General features: G+C 30.3%; 1 protein-coding gene across 1 annotated transcript in view; it reads right to left on the reverse strand.

The window, feature by feature from the left end:
* Nucleotides 1-1287: 1287 nt before the first annotated feature.
* The window catches only part of LOC107454742 (uncharacterized), a 44117-nt gene continuing 21632 nt past the window's right edge, over nucleotides 1288-23772 (reverse strand). The window contains exons 5-16 of the mRNA XM_071180406.1: nucleotides 23115-23150; nucleotides 21067-21291; nucleotides 19552-19617; nucleotides 16321-16563; nucleotides 14736-14819; nucleotides 14026-14112; nucleotides 12411-12725; nucleotides 10649-10939; nucleotides 8282-8425; nucleotides 6768-6998; nucleotides 4643-4735; nucleotides 1288-1489 (exon numbers count right to left, since the gene is read on the reverse strand). Coding sequence (XP_071036507.1) covers nucleotides 1467-1489; nucleotides 4643-4735; nucleotides 6768-6998; nucleotides 8282-8425; nucleotides 10649-10939; nucleotides 12411-12725; nucleotides 14026-14112; nucleotides 14736-14819; nucleotides 16321-16563; nucleotides 19552-19617; nucleotides 21067-21291; nucleotides 23115-23150 — 1838 coding nt within the window. The 3' untranslated portion in view covers nucleotides 1288-1466. The remainder of the gene's footprint in view (nucleotides 1490-4642; nucleotides 4736-6767; nucleotides 6999-8281; nucleotides 8426-10648; nucleotides 10940-12410; nucleotides 12726-14025; nucleotides 14113-14735; nucleotides 14820-16320; nucleotides 16564-19551; nucleotides 19618-21066; nucleotides 21292-23114; nucleotides 23151-23772) is intronic.

Here is a 23772-nt window from a genome sequence, read left to right on the forward strand (position 1 = left end):
GAAAGGGCATTTAAGCTTGCAGTTCTTTCACAAAACTGAAAGGGTAACTTTTTTTTTATTCTTCACTTTTTGTAACACTTTTAAAATTTTGGTAAATTGGTGCTTATAACAATTGTATGCAACTTTGTTCAATAATACTGAAGAAAAAAACTCTCTGTCTTTGTTATGCAAGGCAGATATAAAATTTATTTTTCTGCATTGGTTTTCAATGCTCATTGTTCTATTGGGGGGGGGGGAGCTAAAGTCTGGAATATATGGTGTCAATGGCTAATTCTGAATATCCATGGAAAGTAGGAGCCCCTAAATACTAATTTCACTTTTTGCAAATTTCGCCTATCCCGTGACATTCTTAAGCAAATTAAAAATTCCTTACACAGAATTATAAAACTTATTTTTCCAATGCTAACTGCTTGCAAAAATAATTTTATATAAATATTTATTATTACTTTATTTAATAATACTTGAAAAATTTTAATAGTTATAAAATTTCAATAAAATCATATGTTTAAATTTTAATGCGCAAGAATTATTTGATTGATTTCTTGACTAAATTATTGCAACTATATCTTCCAGATTGCGGCTAAACCACATGTTTTGATAGTCGAAAATTAAAACGTGTAAAAAAAGATACGTTTATTCAGAGAAAGGACGTTTCTGTAGTCTGGCTTCTTAATTTATTAAATAGTTAGCACCAGTTAATAAAATTTTTAGATCAACCCTTTTGAACTATTTATCTTTTCGGGATTTTTTGAGGTCAACCTTTTGAAACAAGTGACTGGTACATGAAAATTTGATCATTAGAACACAAGTTCCTTAGGTGGGTGTCATTTTTTTTGTTGCTTATGTTGTTGTTTCTAATGCCACTTGCCAGTAGCCACCAAGCAAATTTAAGGCAGAGGGTGTGTTTCTTGTTTCTCAGTGGCATCATCTTTGGCCAAGAATACGACTTCAACCACACACATGTCATAGCCTGTTTATAGGGTGGACACATTCATACATCCACAGATTGAAGTTTTGACTTGCACCAGAGAACGATAATCAATCTTCAATTCAGAGCGCCCAAAGTACTGAATTTTTGCTTGTGCTATAGACAATGAAACATTAAAATGCCAGGCATACAATATTTGTAGTTATTAGAAATGCTTACGTAAACATTTTTTTAAGATTAAACGGACAAACTGCAAATTTTATTTACAATCAAATTTCAACTACAACTTAATTATTTTTAAATAAAAATGAGAAAAAAAGGTAAATTTGAATCGACTGTATACATTTTTTAAGACAATGTTTCATGGTTTTTATTCAAATTTTTATATATATGAAAATACAGGTTTCATGAGTAAAATACATACAAATATCCTTTCATAATTTTAAATATATATATGTACACAAAAATATGAAGATTTTATGAGAGTAATATCACATAGAATTCTTTTACAGCTACTGAATTTTCTTCCTGTTATTCTTCAAGGTTGCCATACTTCTCTATCTGAAACAAGAATATAATATTCTAATCTTGAAAAGAACATTAATTCTAATGGAAAAATCCGTAAAAGATACTTAACTTAATTAACGACTATGTTGTGCAAAAATTGTGAATACCAAGCAAAATTAAGAGTTCTTATATTTATACATAATAGTTTAAGAGAGTTACAATAAATGTGTAAGTGTCTGTGATTGGCTGAGATTCAAAATTTACTTAAAGGAAACTAATCAAAATTTTTACTGCAGAGTTAGCATAAATGATATATTTATTGTGTAGAATCTCTGAATTATAGACTTATTATCTTTTTTCTTGCTTTGAAATATGTTGCCGTAGTTTCTAATGGCACTTGCCAAATACCAGCAACCTGCTTGGTGAAACCAAACTAATTTAAGGCAGATGGTGCGTTTCTTGTTTTTGAGTGGCACTATCTATAGCCAAAAATACGACTTCAGCGACACATACACGTCACAGCCCATTTATAGGGCAGACCCATATCCTCAGATCGTAATTTTGTCCTGAATCAGAGAGCGATCAATCTCCAATTCAGTACCCCCAGAGGTATTGATTTGTAATGGGACCATGGAGGACTTTGTGACCCGGCAGATTTAACATGTACCAGTCACCATTTACTACACGGGGAGTCTTCGGTCTGCGGTGATCGAACTCATGACCTCTTTAACATGGGCCCGACGCTCTACCAGCAGACTATCGCGGCCTCACTTCTAAATATAATTTTAACTATTCAAAATGAGCCGCGATGGCTCAGGGGATAGAGCATTCATCTTCCAATGAGGTGAACCGAGTTCGAATCCCAGCGATGGCTGGTGCGATGAAATCCGCATCCGGCTTGCACCGACTACAGTGCTGAGGTGAAATATCCTAAGCTTAGCTTAGCATCTATATGTTTTCTAATGCTAAAGATGCTAGTACTAGCAAAATAAGGGTTCATACAAACATTTATTAAAGCGGTGGTCGTAATATATTTTGTGATGCAGAGAATTCAACGCGATCATTGCAGTGTTTTTTATTGCAAAAAGAAAAGAAAAAAAGACACTGAATGGAAAATATTAAATATCTATACTCATATGAAAGTTTAAATACTTAAATGTGTAATTCCGAATGTGTCGATAGTAATAATATTGTATTTAAAATACCGAGGTTTTAAAAATGATGTTGAAATTGCCGGGCCGAAAGTAAGACAATTAATTGTAACTGCCGAGAAAATAATTAGAAAATAACGTTGATTTAGGACGCATTGTCGCGAATTGAACGCGTCAAAAAGTAATTGGTCAAATTTGAAATTCTTGTGTCGCAATAACATCATATTAGAAATATTGTTATAAGAAAAACCATGTACGTGAAAAAGACCGTAAAATTGGAACACAACTGCCGAGAAAATGGTCGAAAAATGACGGCGATGCAATAGTCGCGAATAAAACACGTCAAAAGTCGGTTACTTAAATTTGAAATTTGGGTGTCGGAAGTATCGTCGTAAAAAACTGAAATTTAAAAAGCCACTTTGTAACGGCCTAAAAATCGATAACTCCCAAAAAAACTATCGAAAAAATTATTACTTAATTTTGGAATTCGCGTATCGTAATAATTTTGTATGAAAATTTCGTCTTTCTAAAAATCATCTGAAAAAAGATGGAAAAACGATCGATAATCCAGACCATCGGAAATTATTAGCAAGTTTTGTTATCGTCTTTTTATTAAACTAGCATTTCTCTTTTTTTAACTGGCATCACGACCTCTCTGTGGGTAACATCTTTACACAGTATCAAAGTATTACTTAGAAATTTTCATGCAGAATATGAAAAACCCTATTCTGTCTAACTATATTTTTTAACATACTAACAAAATTCAATATTTTATATTAGAAGATTTTATGTGAAACTAAGAATATTTTAGTCATCATACTCATATTAGAAGCCACATTGCTATATTGCTACATGCACATTTATTTAATTTTATTGATTTTAATACACATTTATTATGCTGATTCCGAGAAATAACTGAAGGGAAAATATTTTGAGTGCTGCTAATTTATCAGTGCAAACTGTATTAAGTGATATTTTTGAGATTTGCTTTTCATTTAGCATAAACGAAAGAACATCAGTACTTTAAATACAAGAACAATTATGTATTTGAACGAAGTATGAAGATAGACAGTGGTACATATCATATTAATATATTTTTGGGAGTACAAATTAGTTCGGTCAGTTTTTAAAAGAAGGCTCTGCTCTTATGGATGTTGTATAGTGACAGCTGGTTTCGGTGGTTTCAGAGAGGTTAAATATCTGTCAATAATATTAAGTTTATATCTCTTAGAGTTTCATACAAAAACCCTGTTTTTTATTTTGTTGAATATGTCAAATTTTGTGGTAACGAAGCACCATTTGCGGAAGGTTTTATGTTTCTCCTTTAATTGGAAGAAAAGTGCAGCTGAAGCGCATCGAATGCTTATGGTGACAATGCTCCAAATGATAAATCATATAGGGAATGGTTTCGACGTTTCAAGAATGGCGAATGAAGAATGGTGAATAGTGCTGTGTACTATGAGCTGCTATAACCTGGTGATTCCAGTACGGGTGATCGGTATAGGCTACAATTGATTCGTTTGAGCCATGCATTACGAGAAAAACGGCCGGAATACGAGCAAAGACATGATAAAGTTATTCTTCTGCATAATAACTGTCAGCCTGATGTCTCAAAAGTCGTAAAAATTATTTGGAAACGCTCAAGTGGGATATTTTACGGCACCCGCTTTATTCTCTGAACATTGCTCCTTCTGATTACTGATTGTTCCGACGGATGCTGCACGATTTGGCAGGTCATTAGTTCACTTCTTTCGCAGAAATCGAAAATTGGCTCCTAACTTGGATCGCCTCAATGGACGAGTCTTTTTTTTAAAGATGGAATGTGAAAATTGCCTGAGAGGTGGGAAAAAGTAGTAGCCAGCGAAGGAAAATACTTTGATTAATTTGTTCATTCATTTTGTTCTGAAATAAATACATTTTTGACCAAAAAAAAACCGAACTAAATAGTACTCCCAATATTTTTCCATTTTTATTGGTTTGGACGAAAGTGATCGATAGGATTTTATATAAATATTAAAAATACTAGGCACAATTTAAAAGTAATCTTTATACTCACTTTTACAAATACACGTAGGGCATCGCTGACCGATTGGAATTGATATCTTGCAAGAAGAATTGGCACAGAGGGGAGTGGGGCAGCCTTCAGGAACTAAATGTGAAAATCGAAATTAAAGCGAATTAATAATTTTCCATGCAAGCATCTGTGCTTTGACGCAGATGGGGCACCCATATTTCTTTTAAATTTTATATATATTTTTTTCTGATGCTCTAATTATAAGTTAAAATACACTCACGGACAAAAAAATTAGCGTACCAAGAAGGAGTCGTCGAAATGAAACGAAATTTTACATACGTAATGACTACTTTGATGTAAGTAAATGATTAGAAAAAAAAAAAAAACGATCTTCGATTTTCTAATCATTAACTTATATCAAAGTAGTCATTACGTATGTAAAATTTCGTTTCATTTTGACGACTCCTTCTTGGTACGCTAATTTTTTTGTCCATGAGTGTATATTATGGTATTTTTTTAACAATGAAAAGTCTAATAGTTACTAAAAATATTCTCCTAGATGATCGGAGTTATATTTGTACTAAAATCTAAGAAAAGTAGTTTTAAATTTTTTTCTTCACAATTTATATTTAAAAATGTATCAATAATTTATTTTGTAACTTAAAGAAATTTCAATGATGAATAACTGTTTCTCTTAGAGCTAAATATCTACAAATAAGAGCAAATTTGAAAAATCAGTGTTTGAAAGTGAGCCGTGTTAGGAATATTTTATCTTTAAGGGAGAAAAAGACACCGGTGTTTTATGTTGTATTTCGTTACCATAAAATACTAAATATAATATTTTTAATTATTTTAACCTAAATTAATACGAAACAGGGAAAAAAAAGCTATGAAATATATGTTTAATAAAAATTCTGCCTCAAAGGGTTAAATTTTGCAAGCTTTTTCCTGCACAGCATGAATGATTCTAACATAACAGAAACTGTATTAAATTTTATACAGTTAAAACATTACAAGAATGTTTATTTTTGGTTATATAATACGTTAAATGTCCGCTTTACTACAATCATGGTTAAAACCTTACATTTACGTTTCTGAAATAAAAAAGCATTTGCAGAAACATTTTTTCCCCAATGCCCACCCGACTGACACTTGTCATTCAGGTATTAGAAGAGCATATTTGTGGGTCACTCTTTCAGGGACACCATATTAGGTGGGTCAACGTTGCTTCCACAGTAAGGACAGATACAGGCCAAATTATTAGACGCACTGTAAGATTCCATGTAAAATCTTAATTATCAAATGATACTCTGCAACTTTATTGTTTTTATGCGACAGAAACCGGTTTACACTTGTTTGTGTATAATTTGGTTAACATTGTAATGTAATAATTTAAAAGTAAATACAAATGGAAAGTATATGAAAAAATCTCCTCTATAAAAACCCATTACATTTATGTTTAAATATAAGAGTACTGTATATAAACTCGTGCAAAACATACAATTATTAAAACACTAAAGTGCATCTAATAATTTGGTCTAATTATAATATACTAATATAATACCTGATATAATAAATATTCTATATTTATATAATATATCGTCTAATTTATCCAATTGTCGAATTTATATTATATATCGTTTAATTTCATTAATTTATACACGAACATAAACAAGTACAAACCGGTTTCAGTTGTGTAAAAACAATAAAGCTGCATAGTATCACCTGATAATTAAGATCCTACTTAGAATCTTATAGTGCGTCTAATAAGAGAAAGAGCATCCATGCCTTCTCTGGGATTCGGACCCAGACCCTTTCTGATGTGAGGTCAGCTCCATGATCACTACATGGCGTTTGCAGAAACATTACTTTTACAACTATCGAAATAGCGCAGGGAAATAGCGTATAGTACTTGTGAAACATTAATGAAAAGTTAGTAAGTTTCCATTTTTTTCTACGAAAATGTAAAGAAATTAATTAGTTAAAAATGTTTTGATTTAGAAAAAGGGTTAAATTCAAATACGATTGAGGTTGTAAATATTCATCATTCGATTGATCCCATTACACCAGTCTACAATAGTCTTAACCAATTACTGACTATAATTTAGAAAAATAATTAATTCAAATACGATTGAGGTTTTAAGTGAGGATAGTATTATTGTCTTACCAATCACAGACTCAGAGCTGATTAGGTCTTCTTCTGAGTTGTCACTATCTTCCAGATTTTTTCTGTTTAAACTAGAAAATTTCAATTCGTCAAAGCCTTCGTCGTTGTCTTCGTATATTTCTCGGTTTGATTCTGGCTCTTCCTCCTCGAAGAACTGCTGCTGCGAGTTCTGCGCAATTTGATTGGATTCAATGCTACCTTGCTGTTGCAAAGGAATGTGTTGTCCGATTACTGTAAAGGAAAAACGTTAAAATAACTTAGTTAAAAAATGAGTATTTGGTTAAATACACTTAATTTTTGGAATGTATTCGAATCGGAAAAAAGAAAAGAAAATCTAATTCAAAATTATCAATTATTCCAAAATTGCCATGGCATGAATTCATCAATAAAATTGTTCATTCAAACACTTTTACAGCACTTAATCTCAAATCCCATCTTGTTTATACTTGAACATAAAAGAGATCGGTGTTGTTGACTGCATTGGTTGCATCGGTACTGTTTATCTTGATGATTTCCTTAACTATAATCGCCAATAGCCCATTAATGCAGCATTAACAATCAAATCAAACTAAAGATTTGGTTCACCAATAATCCGTTAATGCAACGTTAACAATCAAATCAAACTAAAACTTTGTATCTCGATGATTTCCAAAACTATGTTCGCCAATAGCCCATTAATGCAGCATTAACAATCAAATCAAACTAAAGCCTTGAATTACCAATAACCCATTAATGCAGCGTCAACAATCAAATCAAACTAAAGCTTTGTATCGCCAATAGTCCATTAATGCAACTATAATATTTAAATCAAACTGAAGCTTTGGAATGCAAATAACCTATTAATAAGTTTAATATTCCAATTTTTATTTATTTATTTACTTATTTTATTGAGTTATGCTATCCGTATTGTTAGAGCTACGTAACTGAACAGCTGTCAAGTGAATAAAAAACTTGTTTAACAAAAAATAAATGAAATTGAACAGATTCCGCAGCTAATTAAAATAAAATGAAAAGATTACGGTTCTCAACCACAGATCATGTAACTGTGAACTTTTTTATTAATTAATTTATAATCTGGTGGGCTCATTAACTGACTGATCCATTCAGAAATAGGGTAATTCATCACAAAATAAAAATAACTTTAGGTACGGCGACGTCTCTACAAATCGGTGAAAGTTTGTGGCCAGTCTGTGTCCTATTCCAATTGGGTACTTGCAACTCGAGAAGAAGAATGCCGCTGAAATCACATGGTCGTGTGCCTAATCACGCGGTTGTGCATGGCGTGTTAACTTTACATCAATTAGGCTTGATTTACTTTCACGATAAATCAGTTTTTGAATCAGATGTTATTGTATAGCTGCAAGCGACGTGAAGCGTGTGTGTCAAACCTGGTTAGCTGTTGAATCATGGCAATAACGAATACTACGATTTACTCGTCTGTATTACGTCTCTCACGGGTATCCAATTATAATAAAAGTGCGAAGTGAAATATGATTATATCTCAAATTAATTACCTGCCCTCTTTTTTCTATGGGGTGCTAATTCACTGTCTTCCTCTTCACTGGCGTTAAGGGAGGTTCGAGGAAATATTTCTATGTTTACATGCTCCGGTTGCTCTTTAAAAGATAATTCTTCTTTATCCTCAAGTATTTCTCGATCTAAAAAAGTGGGAGAGACAGTTATTCAGATTATGCAATTACTAATGATCTCACAGAAAATGATTATTTTATTAACAGGATAAGATATTTTATACTATACATTGTGTGAGTCCACAGAGGTTCAAATTCATCCTGTTAACTTCCGAACAGCTTCGAAACAGTTATAAAAAAGAGGCGTGTAAAAATAGCCATGAGTTACGAGATGTAATAGCCACTTGCGGGCAAACTACAAGATATGTGTTTCTTTTTCACAAGTCTTAAGCGAAGTTTGATATCTTGTTCCCTATTTTGTAGTGCTTTCGAGGTAGAAACTTCAACTCTTCAGTTATCCACCAGTCGTCGTTGTAGAGGCGTCGTTATTCTACATCACGCAGTTACTTTACTATACCTAGACACCACTTTTATAACTCTATCTGAAGCCGTTCAAACGTTGAGGTGGTGAATACCGACTTTCAAGCGGGGACACTGAATAAAAATCTTAATTTTTTCTCAACGAATTTTTGACCTAATTTTTACATATTAAGATCCAATCTTTATGAGGTTTTAGTACATCTTTCATACGATGAATGAAACCTAAACATGTACTTTTTTATGAACAACTTTTAATAGTCGCCAATTTATTCAATATCAGTCGAAAAATTTAGCTCACTCTTGTTATTTTTTTACTTTTCTAGAACATTTGCAATATCCTCAATACAAATTAAAATATATTTGCCCCCATTGATTAAATCCCTTTATTAACTAATAATTTCACGTAAAAAAGGTATTTCTTGACAATTATTTACAGCTCTATTAATTTTAAAAAAAAAGATTAGCAAATATATATTTCTATTAACTTCAAAAGCGTCTATCTAAGTTTCAAAAGATTGAATTTGAATGAAACTTATAATTTGAGAAAAAGAAATTGAAAGATTAGACTTTTTTAATTTCTAATGATCGATTTTGCTCATTATTTAAAATTTTGTAGTTAAAAAAGATTTCATTTTTTTGCTTAGAAATTTACATTAATGAACTTCCTTTTTTTTCCAATTTAATAAAAACAAAAATTCGCCTTTTAAAAAATGTTCCGCTTCTTAAATTTTCAAAAAAAANAAAAAAAAAAAAAAAAAAAAAAAAAAAAAAAAAAAAAAAAAAAAAAAAAAAAAATTACATTCAGGCTGTTTAAAATCATACATCGTGATTTAAACTTACACATCGTGCTCTGTATTCACGGGATTTTAAATTACATACCGCGATTTCTATTTACGTGATTTAAAAATCACATATCGAGATTCGTATTCACACAATTAAAAAAAAAAAGATAAACACGCATCTATATTTTTTACTAAAACGTTGCTTTAGACACTACATCTGCTTCTTTTATGCACTATTCTTTCTTGCTGAAATTTCAAAAATCAATTATTATTATTAAGATAAATAGTAAAAAATAATAAGTAATTATAAAAAGTTCAGATATTTTAAACGATTATTTAAATGGCAAACGGAAAGCGTTTTTAGACCTTGTAACTTGTTTCTTTTACAGCCAAGCTACAAATCATGATAACGGTTTTTTAAAAAAATATTTTGATGATAAATCGTAGAATAGGACGATGTTTTACGATTAACATTTTGATAACTACACCTCTGTAATGATAAATATAAAATGCCACAATATTGCGACTATTATTGATAACAATAGACTATAATATTGAACATTAATATTGAACATGAACATTAATAATATTGAACATTATAATATTGAACATTATTAGAAGCAAAATTTATCGAATGCTATAATATCGCAAGATAATGATAATTCTCAATTACTATATTATCGTGACAAGTGTAGAATTCGAAAAATACCGCCTTATTTCGGGAAACATCGGTATTTCCGCGATATCCTCTTTCTACTATTCATTTACAGAGTCAGTCATAAAAGTTAGTATGCATGGATTTACTAATACTTAACACAAATTATTTTTCTTCCTTAAATAAATCGTTTATTTTTTTAATAAATTATCTTAATAAAAAATCAAAACTTTGTAGTGCTTTAGTAAATAAAGATATCATTTTTAATGTATTCTTAGTATACAAATAAATAAAGTGTTTAAGTTTTACTTGTGGGGAAAAAACAAAAATTTCGCATTAATCTCGTTCGGATATTTTTTTTCTATTATCATTAGGACACATTTTAATTATATTTAAAGTAAACAATAGAATAATATTTTAAATGGTGAAGGATACCTTTTTCAAAAATATCGATATCTTTAACGTCTTCAAATTCGGAATGTTCTCCTTCATCGTAATCCAAATTGTCTACAAATGTTTCGATCGTTTCTATAAATTTTTCCGATTTATTGTTGGAAGGATCAGATTCAATGGGTATCAAAACTTCTGCCTCAAAATTTTCATCCTCACTTTCAAGTATTTCTTCTGTGCTCGATGAACTATTTTTTTCCGCGCCTTCCATCTGTATCTCTTCGGTTGTCTCAAATACATTTTTTTCGTGTGAAATAGTCTCTGCAAAAAATATATCTTAATCAAAATTATATAAGGTTAAAGTACATCGATTTGTTAATAATTAATACACAGGGTATTCCGTAGTTTTCACCCTTACTGCATATTGTTAAAATCCACATTGAAAATCAATTCAAATAGGTTTGCATATTAAGGATTGGATTGAGCCATAATGGTTTATGGGACTTGATGTGTATCTTGGGGCCCTCTTATACGAAATTAGATAAAATTTATCTATATTCTGAGATATTGAAACTCTTCATGAAATTCAATTCCAGTTAAGTATGTTTTGCAGATATTCAAAAAGAAATTGTTTTGTTGAAATTTTTATTTTTTACAAAAGAAAAAAGAAATAAATAAAATATAAAATACAATCAAGCATCTATATCAACAAAAACATCATGTGCAAAATTATAAATGTTCAGTAGTTGTAGGAACTATGAAACATACAAAATTTAAAAATAGAAAGAATAGAAACAAAACTGAATTTTCCGTTCTTACTATACTTTTGATATTTTTGCCAATCAAACAACCCCATTAAATTTTATATGTTTTGTAGATGGCTACAGAAAATTAGTAAAATAAAGTGCATGCAGTTTGAAGTAAAAGAAGATAAAATTAGGTTTAGGGTCCCACAAGTTTAAAAAATGCATCAGGACCCTTAGGAAAATTTGCCATAGGTTTGCCATAAAAAAATGTCATAGGATATTCCTATGGGGTTTTGCCTATGGTAAAATTTTGCCATACACTTTTGCCATATACGTATGGCAAAATTTTGTCATACATGTATGGCAAAAGTGTATGGCAAAATTTTGCCTTAGGCAAAACCCCATAGGAATATCCTACGGCATTTTTTTTATATGGCAAATTTTTGCCATACATGTATGGCAAAATTTTGCCATAGGCAAAACCCCATAGGAATATCCTATGGCATTTTTTTTATATGGCAAATTTTTGCCATACATGTATGGCAAAATTTTGCCATAGGCAAAACCCCATAGGAATATCCTATGGCATTTTTTTGTATGGTAAAATTTTGCCATACATGTATGGCAAAATTTTGCCATAGGCAAAACCCCATAGGAACATCCTATGGCATTTTTATATGGTAAAATTTAGTCATACATGTATGGCAAATTTTGCCATAGGCAAAACCCCATAAGAATATCCTATGTCATTTTTTTATATGGCAAATTTTTGCCATAAAACTAAGATGTGCTACAGTTTATGAAGAAATATTTTTCCATAGGNAACACAAATTATTTTTCTTCCTTAAATAAATCGTTTATTTTTTAATAAATTATCTTAATAAGAAATCAAAACTTTGTAGTGCTTTAGTAAATAAAGATATCATTTTTAACGTATTCTTAGTATACAAATAAATAAAGTGTTTAAGTTTTACTTGTGGGAAAAAAACAAAAATCTCGCATTAATCTCGTTCGGATATTTTTTTTCTATTATCATTAGGACACATTTTAATTATATTTAAAGTAAACAATAGAATAATATTTTAAATGGTGAAGGATACCTTTTTCAAAAATATCGATATCTTTAACGTCTTCAAATTCGGAATGTTCTCCTTCATCGTAATCCAAATTGTCTACAAATGTTTCGATCGTTTCTATAAATTTTTCCGATTTATTGTTGGAAGGATCAGATTCAATGGGTATCAAAACTTCTGCCTCAAAATTTTCATCCTCACTTTCAAGTATTTCTTCTGTGCTCGATGAACTATTTTTTTCCGCGCCTTCCATCTGTATCTCTTCGGTTGTCTCAAATACATTTTTTTCGTGTGAAATAGTCTCTGCAAAAAATATATCTTAATCAAAATTATATAAGGTTAAAGTACATCGATTTGTTAATAATTAATACACAGGGTATTCCGTAGTTTTCACCCTTACTGCATATTGTTAAAATCCACATTGAAAATCAATTCAAATAGGTTTGCATATTAAGGATTGGATTGAGCCATAATGGTTTATGGGACTTGATGTGTATCTTGGGGCCCTCTTATACGAAATTAGATAAAATTTATCTATATTCTGAGATATTGAAACTCTTCATGAAATTCAATTCCAGTTAAGTATGTTTTGCAGATATTCAAAAAGAAATTGTTTTGTTGAAATTTTTATTTTTTACAAAAGAAAAAAGAAATAAATAAAATATAAAATACAATCAAGCATCTATATCAACAAAAACATCATGTGTAAAATTATAAATATTCAGTAGTTGTAAGAACTATGAAACATACAAAATTTAAAAATAGAAAGAATAGAAACAAAACCGAATTTTCCGTTCTTACTATACTACTTTTTATATTTTTGCCAATCAAACAACCCCATTAAATTTTATATGTTTTGTAGATGGTTACAGAAAATTAGTAAAATAAAGTGCATGTAGTTTGAAGTAAAATAAGATAAAATTAGGTTTAGGGTCCCACAAGTTTAAAAAATGCATCAGGAGTATTAAAAATAATTATTTTTCTGTTTTCTAAAATTTGCAATAAAAATGCGCAATTCATTTTTAATGATTCTAAAGAAAGATTGTAAAACAATACGTTTGTATATATTAAATTTTTTTTTAGGAAGCCTTAAAATTAATTATACCTTCAAAAACTTTAAAGGTCCCTTGTGGGGCACTAAAAATATTTGGTACCTGAGTCTACAGCCCCAGTAATTTCTCTCTTAATCTGGCTCTGGGGATCTCGAAATAATATGTAAGTGAAGAAGGAACAAAAACGATATCGAAATCTATCCAATCTTTAAAGAGAATGGCAATGTTAAAAACATCAAAACCAGCCTGATAAAATATGGAGGTGTTTTTAATTATCCCTTTTAAACTCCTCCCTGTTTCTTCCGGCAGACAGACGTATTTTGAGGATAGCTTTCCTCAGTAGTAATTCGACAGATTTTTGTAGTGTTTTCAATATCTTTCCAACTTAAATATTAATCCGCTATCTTTAATATGCATATTTTCTATACTTAATTTTTTGAAAGGTTCTGAAATCGCATATTAAGGGTGATACTCCGGTAATCAAATAAATTAAAAATGTTCCAGTTATTTATTAACAATAAATTAATACTTAACAAAAAAAAGATACAAACCATTACAGACGCATGTAGGACAAGTATGTCCATCAGGAATTTTAATGACACAAGTAGCATCGGCACACTGTGGGGTTGGACATTCAGCTAAATATAAAAATACATACAGTTAAAAGAAATTTAACTGTATGTAATAATTGCAGTAGTAATGATTGAAGTAGAATAACGAAAAAGGCTCGCATAAAATCATTTCATTATTTAAAATTAAATAAACTCCGAATGAACTCATTCTATCATGTTTAATAAAAATTCTCCAACTTGTATATGAAACGGGAAATCACGTAAGAACGCATTTAAATATACCAAAAATAGTTTTTGCGACACTTTATGGTGAAATTTTTTTCTAATTTTGGAGCAAATTAAAGAGTAATTAATGAGTTCTAACAATTTATTTTCCATAGCTGAAAATACTTTTGAAATTAAATATTTAAATACATTGTGAGATTTAGTGGAATTTTTTCAATTCAAATCTTTTAAAAAAGGGGGACATCATTTTGAACAAAATTAGTTTTATTTGTTAACTTCTTTAAAACTACTTTTCCGAAATTTTATTTTTTGGAGGGGAGTTAAAGTGACATATGCAAAGTGCTGCAAAGATGCTGAATATTCTAATACTTCTTACTTAAACGCTTTTTTAGGATAAAATATTTTTCAACTTCGTTCCATTGTTACCTTAAAAACTATTTANGAAACAAAAAGATAATACAAACCACAGACGCATGTAGGGCACGTATGTCCCTCAGGTATTTCGACGACACAAGAAGCATCAGCACATTGTGGTGTCGGACATCCATCTGAATTAAAAGGGTAAATTATAGTGGGATAAAGCACATGCACATGAATTCATTTCATTAATTAAAATTAAATAGCCTCCGAATAATTTTATGTGTAAATATGTTATTATATTTTTTAAAAAAATCTGTCCAACTTATATATTTAATTAGACATTAAATATACAGCAGATATATGTTTGCAGATACTGCACTTACAAATATGCCGCATATCTAAATATTCTAGCTTTTTTAGAGGTATCCAAACCAAGGGCTGAACTATATAAATCAATCTATTGTTGTTGTAAATTCTGCTTGTTGTGGTCAGACGATTGGAATATTTACTGTCATCTTGCGCATACTTTTAATTTGAGCATTTTAGTAGTTTCAAAGTGATCAGAATTTCGATTAACGATAAAATCCTTTTGCTAATAATATTACGATGCATTCTGCTTATTATGGTCAGAAAGAGATTGAAGGTCTCATTGTCATCTGGTTCAAAGCTCTGCTAAAAATTTGAGTTCTGATCAAAGAGTGTACTCAACTTCAAAATGAATATCTTACCGTCAAAGACATGAAAGTGAGTTACTAAATAGGTTTTAAAATAATAAAATGGAACATAACTTTTATAATACGAATGAATAGCAGGACGTTTCTTAGAAATATTCCGAACACTAGTTCATAAGTTTCTAATCATGACAAACCCCTTATCTGAAGTTTCTACACAATATGTTTAGTTCAGTTCTGCACTGCTTATGATTCTTAATGCAATACACATGCATACGTTCTTTTAGGAATGTCTGTTTTATTTTTATTTTATAACCGTCGTTGAACAGCCGACCCAAATTTTTTGGGTTTACGACTACTAATGTTCAACTCCGTAGCCTTGTAATTTTGCACCCAATCCGGAAGACAAGGGAACTCCTGTATCAAGTATTGTGAGAAATTTGCCTTCGTGGAACTCTTTCTTCTGAAACTAACCCGCATTTCCATTACATGGAGAGAGAAGCCACAAAAACCTCCCACGGTTAGCCTGACGGCAAGGACACTATAACCATGATCCATTTACTATTGAAAATATTTTATGTCAGCACAATGGTCGGTGCAAGCCGATTGCGGAGTTCGTATCGACCAGCCATAGCTGAGATTCGAACCCGGTTCACCTCATTGGAAGGCGAATACTTTATCCCCTGAGTCATCTTGGCTCATTGAATGTTTATGACATTAGTAAAGCTGAAGAAAAGGTAATATGGATTCAGGTCAGGGGATATAGGTGGCAATGTGCAACAATGTAGATCATCGTCGCTTAAAGCATTTGTAACTGAAAAAAACTTATTGACACTTTTTACGTAAGAATTTGCAGGCGTATTAATATTAATTTGAAATTATAACAAGAAAAAAACACTCAATAACATTTATGCCAAACATGGAATAGATATTTAAATATTAATTTTACACTATTTAAATACCTTTTCACAGACTGAAAAAAATGAATTTATAGAGCTTAAACCACAATAACACTTACTTTCAATCGAATTAGATTCATTGGTTCCAAACACATCATTTGAGGAACAATCATCATAGGAAGGACAACAATAATTAGAAGAATAATATGCTTGGCAGTTTTTGGATTTGGGTGATGGTGGGCAAGATTCGTGCACGCAAGTAAAATCTGGTGGAACTAAACAGGTGCATTTGATGCAAGGATTTTTCATTGGCAGTTCCTTTCCAATTTCAAGCATTTTGTCTCCAAACATGCATGTATCTCCTGGAAAAAAAAGAGTCTTATTTATCGCAATAGTTTAACTCGGCTTATAAAAATTATTTTCATGGTTAATCGGAAAAACGACGAGAGAAATGACAATGGATACTCTCAACTCGAGAAGAAGACCGCTAATACACAACCACCAGTATTATGACCTCAGCGTGCGATGGTTTTTATAAACAAGATGGCATGTTAACGTTTTAGCTTGTTTTACTAATTTTGATGATTCCAGGGGATGACCTCAAATAAGTTAATTAATTCAGACGATATTTTAAGTTTTGAAATAAGACCCAAAAACTTACCTTCTCTGAATAAACATGTCCTTTTTTTTCTGGCGAATTCGAAATTCTCACCCCCAAAATATAGGGGGTAGCCGCAATCTGATATATAGTAATAATAATTTGGTCAGGAGAGCTGTCCAAAGTTTGGACCCCTTCATGTTAATTTTACTTTTTACGTATTTCACCAAATCTTGGAAATTTTTTTAAGCGAATTAAGAAATTTTTGCTCGCAACACAATTATAAACTTCGTTTACCCAAAGATAATTCCGTGCAAAATAAAAAGTTTAGAGATATTTTATTATTTTTTAATTATTTTATTTCAATATAGTAAACAAAATTTTAAATTATAAGGTATAAATTTTTTTAATAATTTTAAAGAATGCAATTTCGCCTGATGAAATACAAACGTTGAGAAGATTGGTCGAACAGGCCTGAGAAATCGAATTTTAAGAAATATTGTATTTTTTAAAATGTGATTTCTCAGGAACTATTCAACCGATTTCGCTCTTCTGTATTATGTTATGCAAAATTAAATTTTTTAAAATGGTATAAAAAATTTTATACTTTACAATTCAAAATTTTCTGAAATAATAAAATAAAATAATAAAGAAATATATAATGCTTAATAAAAGTTAGTTTTTGCATGGAATAGGGTATACGAATTTTGTAGTTGTTCCCAAAAATTTTATTTGCTCTAGAACATGAGGAAGGTTCAGTGTCTAAACACCAAATCCTATGTATATCCTAAAATACTTCGTGATTCGACACTGAGGTAGGTTCAGTGTCCTCAGGTTTTAAACACCAAATCCTAGATAGATCCTAAAATATTTTGTGTTAAGACACCGAGGAAGGATTGTTCAGAGAACCGAAATTATAGTATGGTCATTTCTGTTCTTTATTTATGTATTATTCAAGTTGTTTTTCACTTTTAACATTCTTCAGTCGGACTTCTATTTAACGAAGACGCTAAATCCCGATAAAAAGTTCCCTACATGGAAAATTCGTTAAATAGAAAATAACCATTTGAAGTACTTAAACAACACAAAACAAGTTTTAAATTCATAAACACTAGACATAATTAAAATAGCGGTTGATACACCTTTATCTTGTAAATTACTATCTACTATCGAATTGGTTCAAATGATTTTAACATTTTATCATATGAAGGTTTGGTGATTTCTTCATCATTTCTGTCTTCATCTTCCTCAGAATTTATTGCCGTATTGTTTTTATTTTTCACACTGTCCGAAATGTCCGATTCAGTTTATGTTTCTGTAGTTGCAGTTTCAGACTCCATGAAAAGAAAATCATTAATCAGTACGTCATCGTTAATTTCGTGGTTCTCTTTTAGCTGTACCGACATTTTTTTAAGTTCTTCTAAAGGAATATTATCCAGCTTTAGCAAAACTGTTACGAAGACTACGATTTGTATCATCATAGTTCCATGCTTTAGAAATTTATGATGTTATGCTTTCTCGGAAATTGATTTTTGGCATGGATTCTTGTATGAAAGGCAAACAAAAAGGGAAAGGGATTCTACTGCTTTCTCTGAAAGTTAAGCGGCTGCGAAAATCAATTCAAGGTCATTTCACCCATGAAATGTGTTAACAAGTTTGAAATGTTATGAAATAATTTGAGAAATCGGAAAAGTGGATCTCAAGGAAAGTTCTTTCTCTCTCTTCGTATGCCTGTTATAGCAGAGGGGTGCGATATTGTTCTTGTTTCTCCAGTGGCGCCATCCATGGCCAAGAATTCGACTTCTGCCACAACATACGTCCCACCCGTTTATAGGACGGACCTATTCATACATCCATTCATTCATCCACAGATCGTAATTTTGGCCTGAATCAGAGAAAACTTCCTTAAATAGAAAATTCACTTCGCTATTAGGAAGTTATTTTACGAAGGAATTTCCCAAATGTTTTAGGTTCCTCGGAAAAAAATCGCAAAATGGAAGTTAGTTAAATAGAAGTCCGATTGTATTTATATAATCATATTTTGGTGATTCTGTCATATTCAACTGTATAGAGGAATTGTATAAATTCATAATATTCAGAGAGACAGTGATAAGATAGGCCGTGAAACATTTAAATATCGAAATTACTATTGATTGTTTTGACAATTAAGTTTTATATACAGTGTTAAAATGACATAATTTATTTATATAAATTGTAACATCATTATAATAATATTAATTTTTCCACATCATTGCATTTTATTACATTTTTATTAAATTAAATAATATTCGTAGAACATTTTTAAATGATATGATTAAACAGTGCTGTTTTTTTTAATTGTATTCTAATTACTTTTAAACGAAGTTCATAATTTTAAAGAAATTAAAAACACGCAGTACAATTTTCATTCCAAATAAGGACTAAGAAGAAGCGTTTATCAAATTTATTATGATAAAAATTTATTGTAATGAAATTATGATAAAATTTTCTGCTACTTAAGAAAATATGAACAGATTTAAAAATACTCTCAGAGAAAATTAAAAACTTATCAATAATTAAAGAATAATATTATCAAAAAGAGTCTTTTTGGGTGAAATTATTTTCTATTAGAATTTTATTTCTATTAATACATAAACATATTATAGTATGTAGTGAAATATTTAAAGTAATAATTACTTTAAATAAATTTAAATTGAATAAAAAATTTTCATAAAAATACACAAAAGTTACATAATATTGTTTATTATCTTACCGTTGACATCAGAATTTTCAGCTGTAAAAGATTCTAGAGAAATACCATCGTTTGCAAATTCATCAGCTAAAAAATAAATCGTAACTTAACCTTTTGATAAAAAACAGAATTTCCATACTTGAAAACATAGTTTTTTTTTATATAATTAAACAGCAAAAATGCTTTTTCCCATAAAATAATGTATGCCCTGAAATTTTTAAGGGAATTCCGTTGTTTATAAATTCATCTGCTAAAAAATAAATCAGTACTCACCCTTTTGATGAAACAGACTTTTATCTCTGAGAATCTATTTTACTTATAAAGTTAAAAAATGTTTAAAATGTTTTGTAAAAAAAATGTTTTTTCTTCATAAAATAATGTGTGCTGTTGAAGTTTTTAGAGCAATTCCGTCGTTCATAAACTTTCAGCTAAAATATAAATTAGAGATGAATTACTGGACGAAAACAGAATTCCTATAGCAAAAAATCTAGTTTCCACTCAATTAAATAAAAAAAAATATTATGAAAAAATCCCCCCTGAAAGTTTATAAATTAATTCCCATGCTTGAAATTTCATCAGTGAAAAAATAATAAATCTTATCTAAACTTTTGATAAAATTTTTTTTCTTCATTTCTAAAAACTTGCTTATCATAAAATTAAATCTAAAAAAATAATAAAATAATTTCTGCCATAAGAGTTTCTGGTGGAGTTCCGCTGTTAGAGAATGCATCACCGAAAAAATTAACTATAACTCAACCTGTGGATTGAAATAAATTTACGTTTTAACTTATTTTTTATAATAAAACTTATTTTTTAGATTTAAAATACTTTACATATAAAATAATAATATTCTTATTAAATGACAATTTTAAGACTGTCTATATTAAAATGACAGAAAGGAATAAAGAATTCTGTTGTTCCATATTATATTATTTATTATTTCATTATTTTGTTTTAAATAAATAAGATTGTTTCGTGCGTCTTATCATTAAATTTTTTTAATTATTTAAGAATTAAATTTTTACAAACGTTGATTTTTTTAGCAGTCATAATGTGACAAGTTTTAAAAATATTATAATGCAAAAATTTCCGTAACATTAATTTCTAAGCATTATTAATCTGTATAAATAACTGGATATTTTTAATCTGATATTCCATAATATATTTTTTTTTATGATTAGTCGTTAGATTAAAAATTTTTTACAGAAGTACTTTACTTAAAAGTAATTGTGGAACATTAGTAGTGATTCTGATTAAATATTATGAATCATAAAGCGATATTTGCTCGTTAATAAATAAATTTAAAAATAGAAATAATGCAATAGAATATAATAAATTAGAAATAGATTTTTTAAATGGTATAATTAATAAGTATGGACCATTGCTTAGTTATTAATTAATTATAAAACGTTTTCATTAGCATAATCTTAAATAAGTTAGATAACTATAAGCGTTCTTAAATAAAAATTTTATCGAATTCTATCGAAGTTAGAAAATTATCCAGAAACGGAAGTAATAAAAAAAAAATAAACTTACGGCAGTAAAATTCTATGGGGCAGCATTTGTTTTCGTGATATATAGGGACACAACCCCTCTGAAGTTGGAGTTTATTTTTTTCAAACAAACAGTTTTGTTGATAGCAGCTACTGTTCGAGATTCCTCTCCAATTTTCGGTGCAATCACATATCAGGCATGGGTCATCTGACGGATAAATCTTTGCACCAACAGGATAGGTTATTCCATCATGGACACAGAAATAGTCTAAACAAACAAACAGAAGAACATAATTCTAAAAGCAAATCAAATTCTGCGATAAAATCCCGAAATAATAAAGTATAGGATGTCTAGAAAAGGTTCGTTCCGCAGTGAACTGATCATTAAGACACTGTTCCCAGAGATTACCGAAGTCACCAATCACTAACAGCGGTCAGTGTGCTGGTGGGTGACAATTTTCATAAGTCTGCGGAGGGACCGAAGGTGTGCGGTATTGGTCCTCGTTAAACTGTTAGACCTTAAAATACTCGATTTCGCGAGCAGGTCGTTGGGTTACCAAAGAGGAGGAGTCATCCTCGCTGCAGAGGATCAAAACTGTGATGATATGTCTTCGGATCATCCTCTGGGATGTTTCCTAGACCGTCTCCAATAGTCCATTGTGCTGCTATAGTGCATGTAAATAAAGTACTGCTACTAGTACTAGAAAAGGTACCGAAATAATAAAGTATAGGGTGTCTTGAAAATATTCGTTCCGCAGTGGACTGATCATTAAGACACGGTTCCCAGAGATCACCGAAGTCAAGCATCACTAGCAGCGGTCAGTGTGCTGGTGGGTGACAATTTTCATAAGTCTGCGGAGGGACCGAAGGTGTGCGGTATTGGTCCTCGTTAAACTGTTAGACCTTAAAATACTCGATTTCGCGAGCAGGTCGTTGGGTTACCAAAGAGGAGGAGTCATCCTCGCTGCAGAGGATCAAAACTGTGATGATATGTCTTTGGATCATCCTCTGGGATGTCTCACAGACCGTCGCCGATAGTCCATTGTGCAGCTACAGTGCAAGAAAATAAAGTACTACTACTAGTACTAGAAAAGGTCCGACGAATGAAAAAATCCTTTAAAGGAAAAAAAAGGGATAGAAATACGAAGTTATGATAAAAAAAATTTCTCTTGTACTAATTTTCTGTTTAATTGTGAAATGAAGGCATTACATATATTTCTTGTCACTTAGAATTGAAACATGTGGCTTCTATCATTCTTTTCCATCTCACTCTATTTGGGGCCAGATATTTTGCCTCTCTCCGTGTCTTTCCTATTGGTTTCAATTCGTTTACCATCGTTCTGCGTCAAGTATTTTTAGGTCTTCCTCTTTTTCTATTGCCCTGAGGGTTCCAAACAAAAACTTGCTGTACTTTAAATTTTTCAGGTTTAAGTAGAACATGACTAATCCATTTCCATTTACGTTTTTGAATTTCCCGATCAATCGTTTCCTGATTTGCTTTTCTAAGGATTTCTGCATTGCAAATTTTATGGGCTATTTAAATCAGAAAACTTTGAAACTATGTTGCGTTAAATCGCAGCCCGAATCCAGCAAACTGAAGCTAAATAGTAAAATTGTCAAACGACAGAGACATTTCAATATAGCACTTTAGAGTTCTCTTTTTTAACTTTTATTTTGTATAAATAAATCTTACATATATATGGTTTTAGTTTTATTGAATTTGTATCCTGATAAAATAAGTATGAAATTAACAAAATTGAGATGAGAAATAAGAAATTTTCATTAAATTTTGAATTTTCGTTTTAAAACGTCTTTGTACCATTATAGACGAGGCGTATAAAGTTAAGTTTCCTTTTAAAATTTTAAAAACTATATATTTAAAAACATAATTGGATTATTATTTCGTAAAGCGCATTTGTTTTAAAGTTTAAGTATTTCCGTAGAGTTCATAGAAAGCAAATTTTTTAATTTCACTTAATATCAGTTTAATTTAAAATCAATTTATTTGCAAATTTTATATTAAAAACACCCATTAAAAATATTATATTAAAAATACATATTATGAAGTTATTTAATTATTTTTGAACTTACCTTCGCCAGTAGCTTCATTTTCATTTGTATTTAAAACTGGAATTGAAAAAAAAATGCAATTATAAATTGGATTTTTTATCTTATAACAATTATATTTATTTTATGAAAATCGTACTGTACGAATCATAATGGCGCACAAATATTCGGTGTTAAATGATACTTAATGATGTCGTGCAAAAAATAAAGTAGTAAAAAATCTTCTGCGATCAATACGCTCTTGATTTTGTTTCTTTGACAAGATTAAAATTGAAAAAAAAAAAGAATTTAAAATGGTGCTTGATTGTTTTCCTTATTTTTTGTTTGCTGTTGTTTCTAAATGTTACTTGGCAATACCAGCAATCCTGCTTGGGAAACCAAGAGAAGTTAAGGCAGATGGTGAGCTTCTTGTTTTTTATTGGAGCCATCTATTGTCAAGGATACGATTTCAGTCACACACACGTCACAGCTCTTTTTAAAGAGCTGACTCTTTCATACATCGTTCCACTCATCCACAGATCGAACTTTTGACCTCAGCCAGAGAACGATCAATCTCCAATTCAATACCTCTAGAGGCACTGATTTGTTATGGGAACATGGAGGACTTTGGGACCCTGGCAGATTTAACGTGCACTAATCCCTATTTATTACTTTTGTATATATATATCTTGTAAATTACTAT

This window comes from Parasteatoda tepidariorum, chromosome 4 (genome assembly GCF_043381705.1).
Source record: "Parasteatoda tepidariorum isolate YZ-2023 chromosome 4, CAS_Ptep_4.0, whole genome shotgun sequence".
NCBI classification, from domain to species: Eukaryota; Metazoa; Arthropoda; class Arachnida; order Araneae; family Theridiidae; genus Parasteatoda; species Parasteatoda tepidariorum.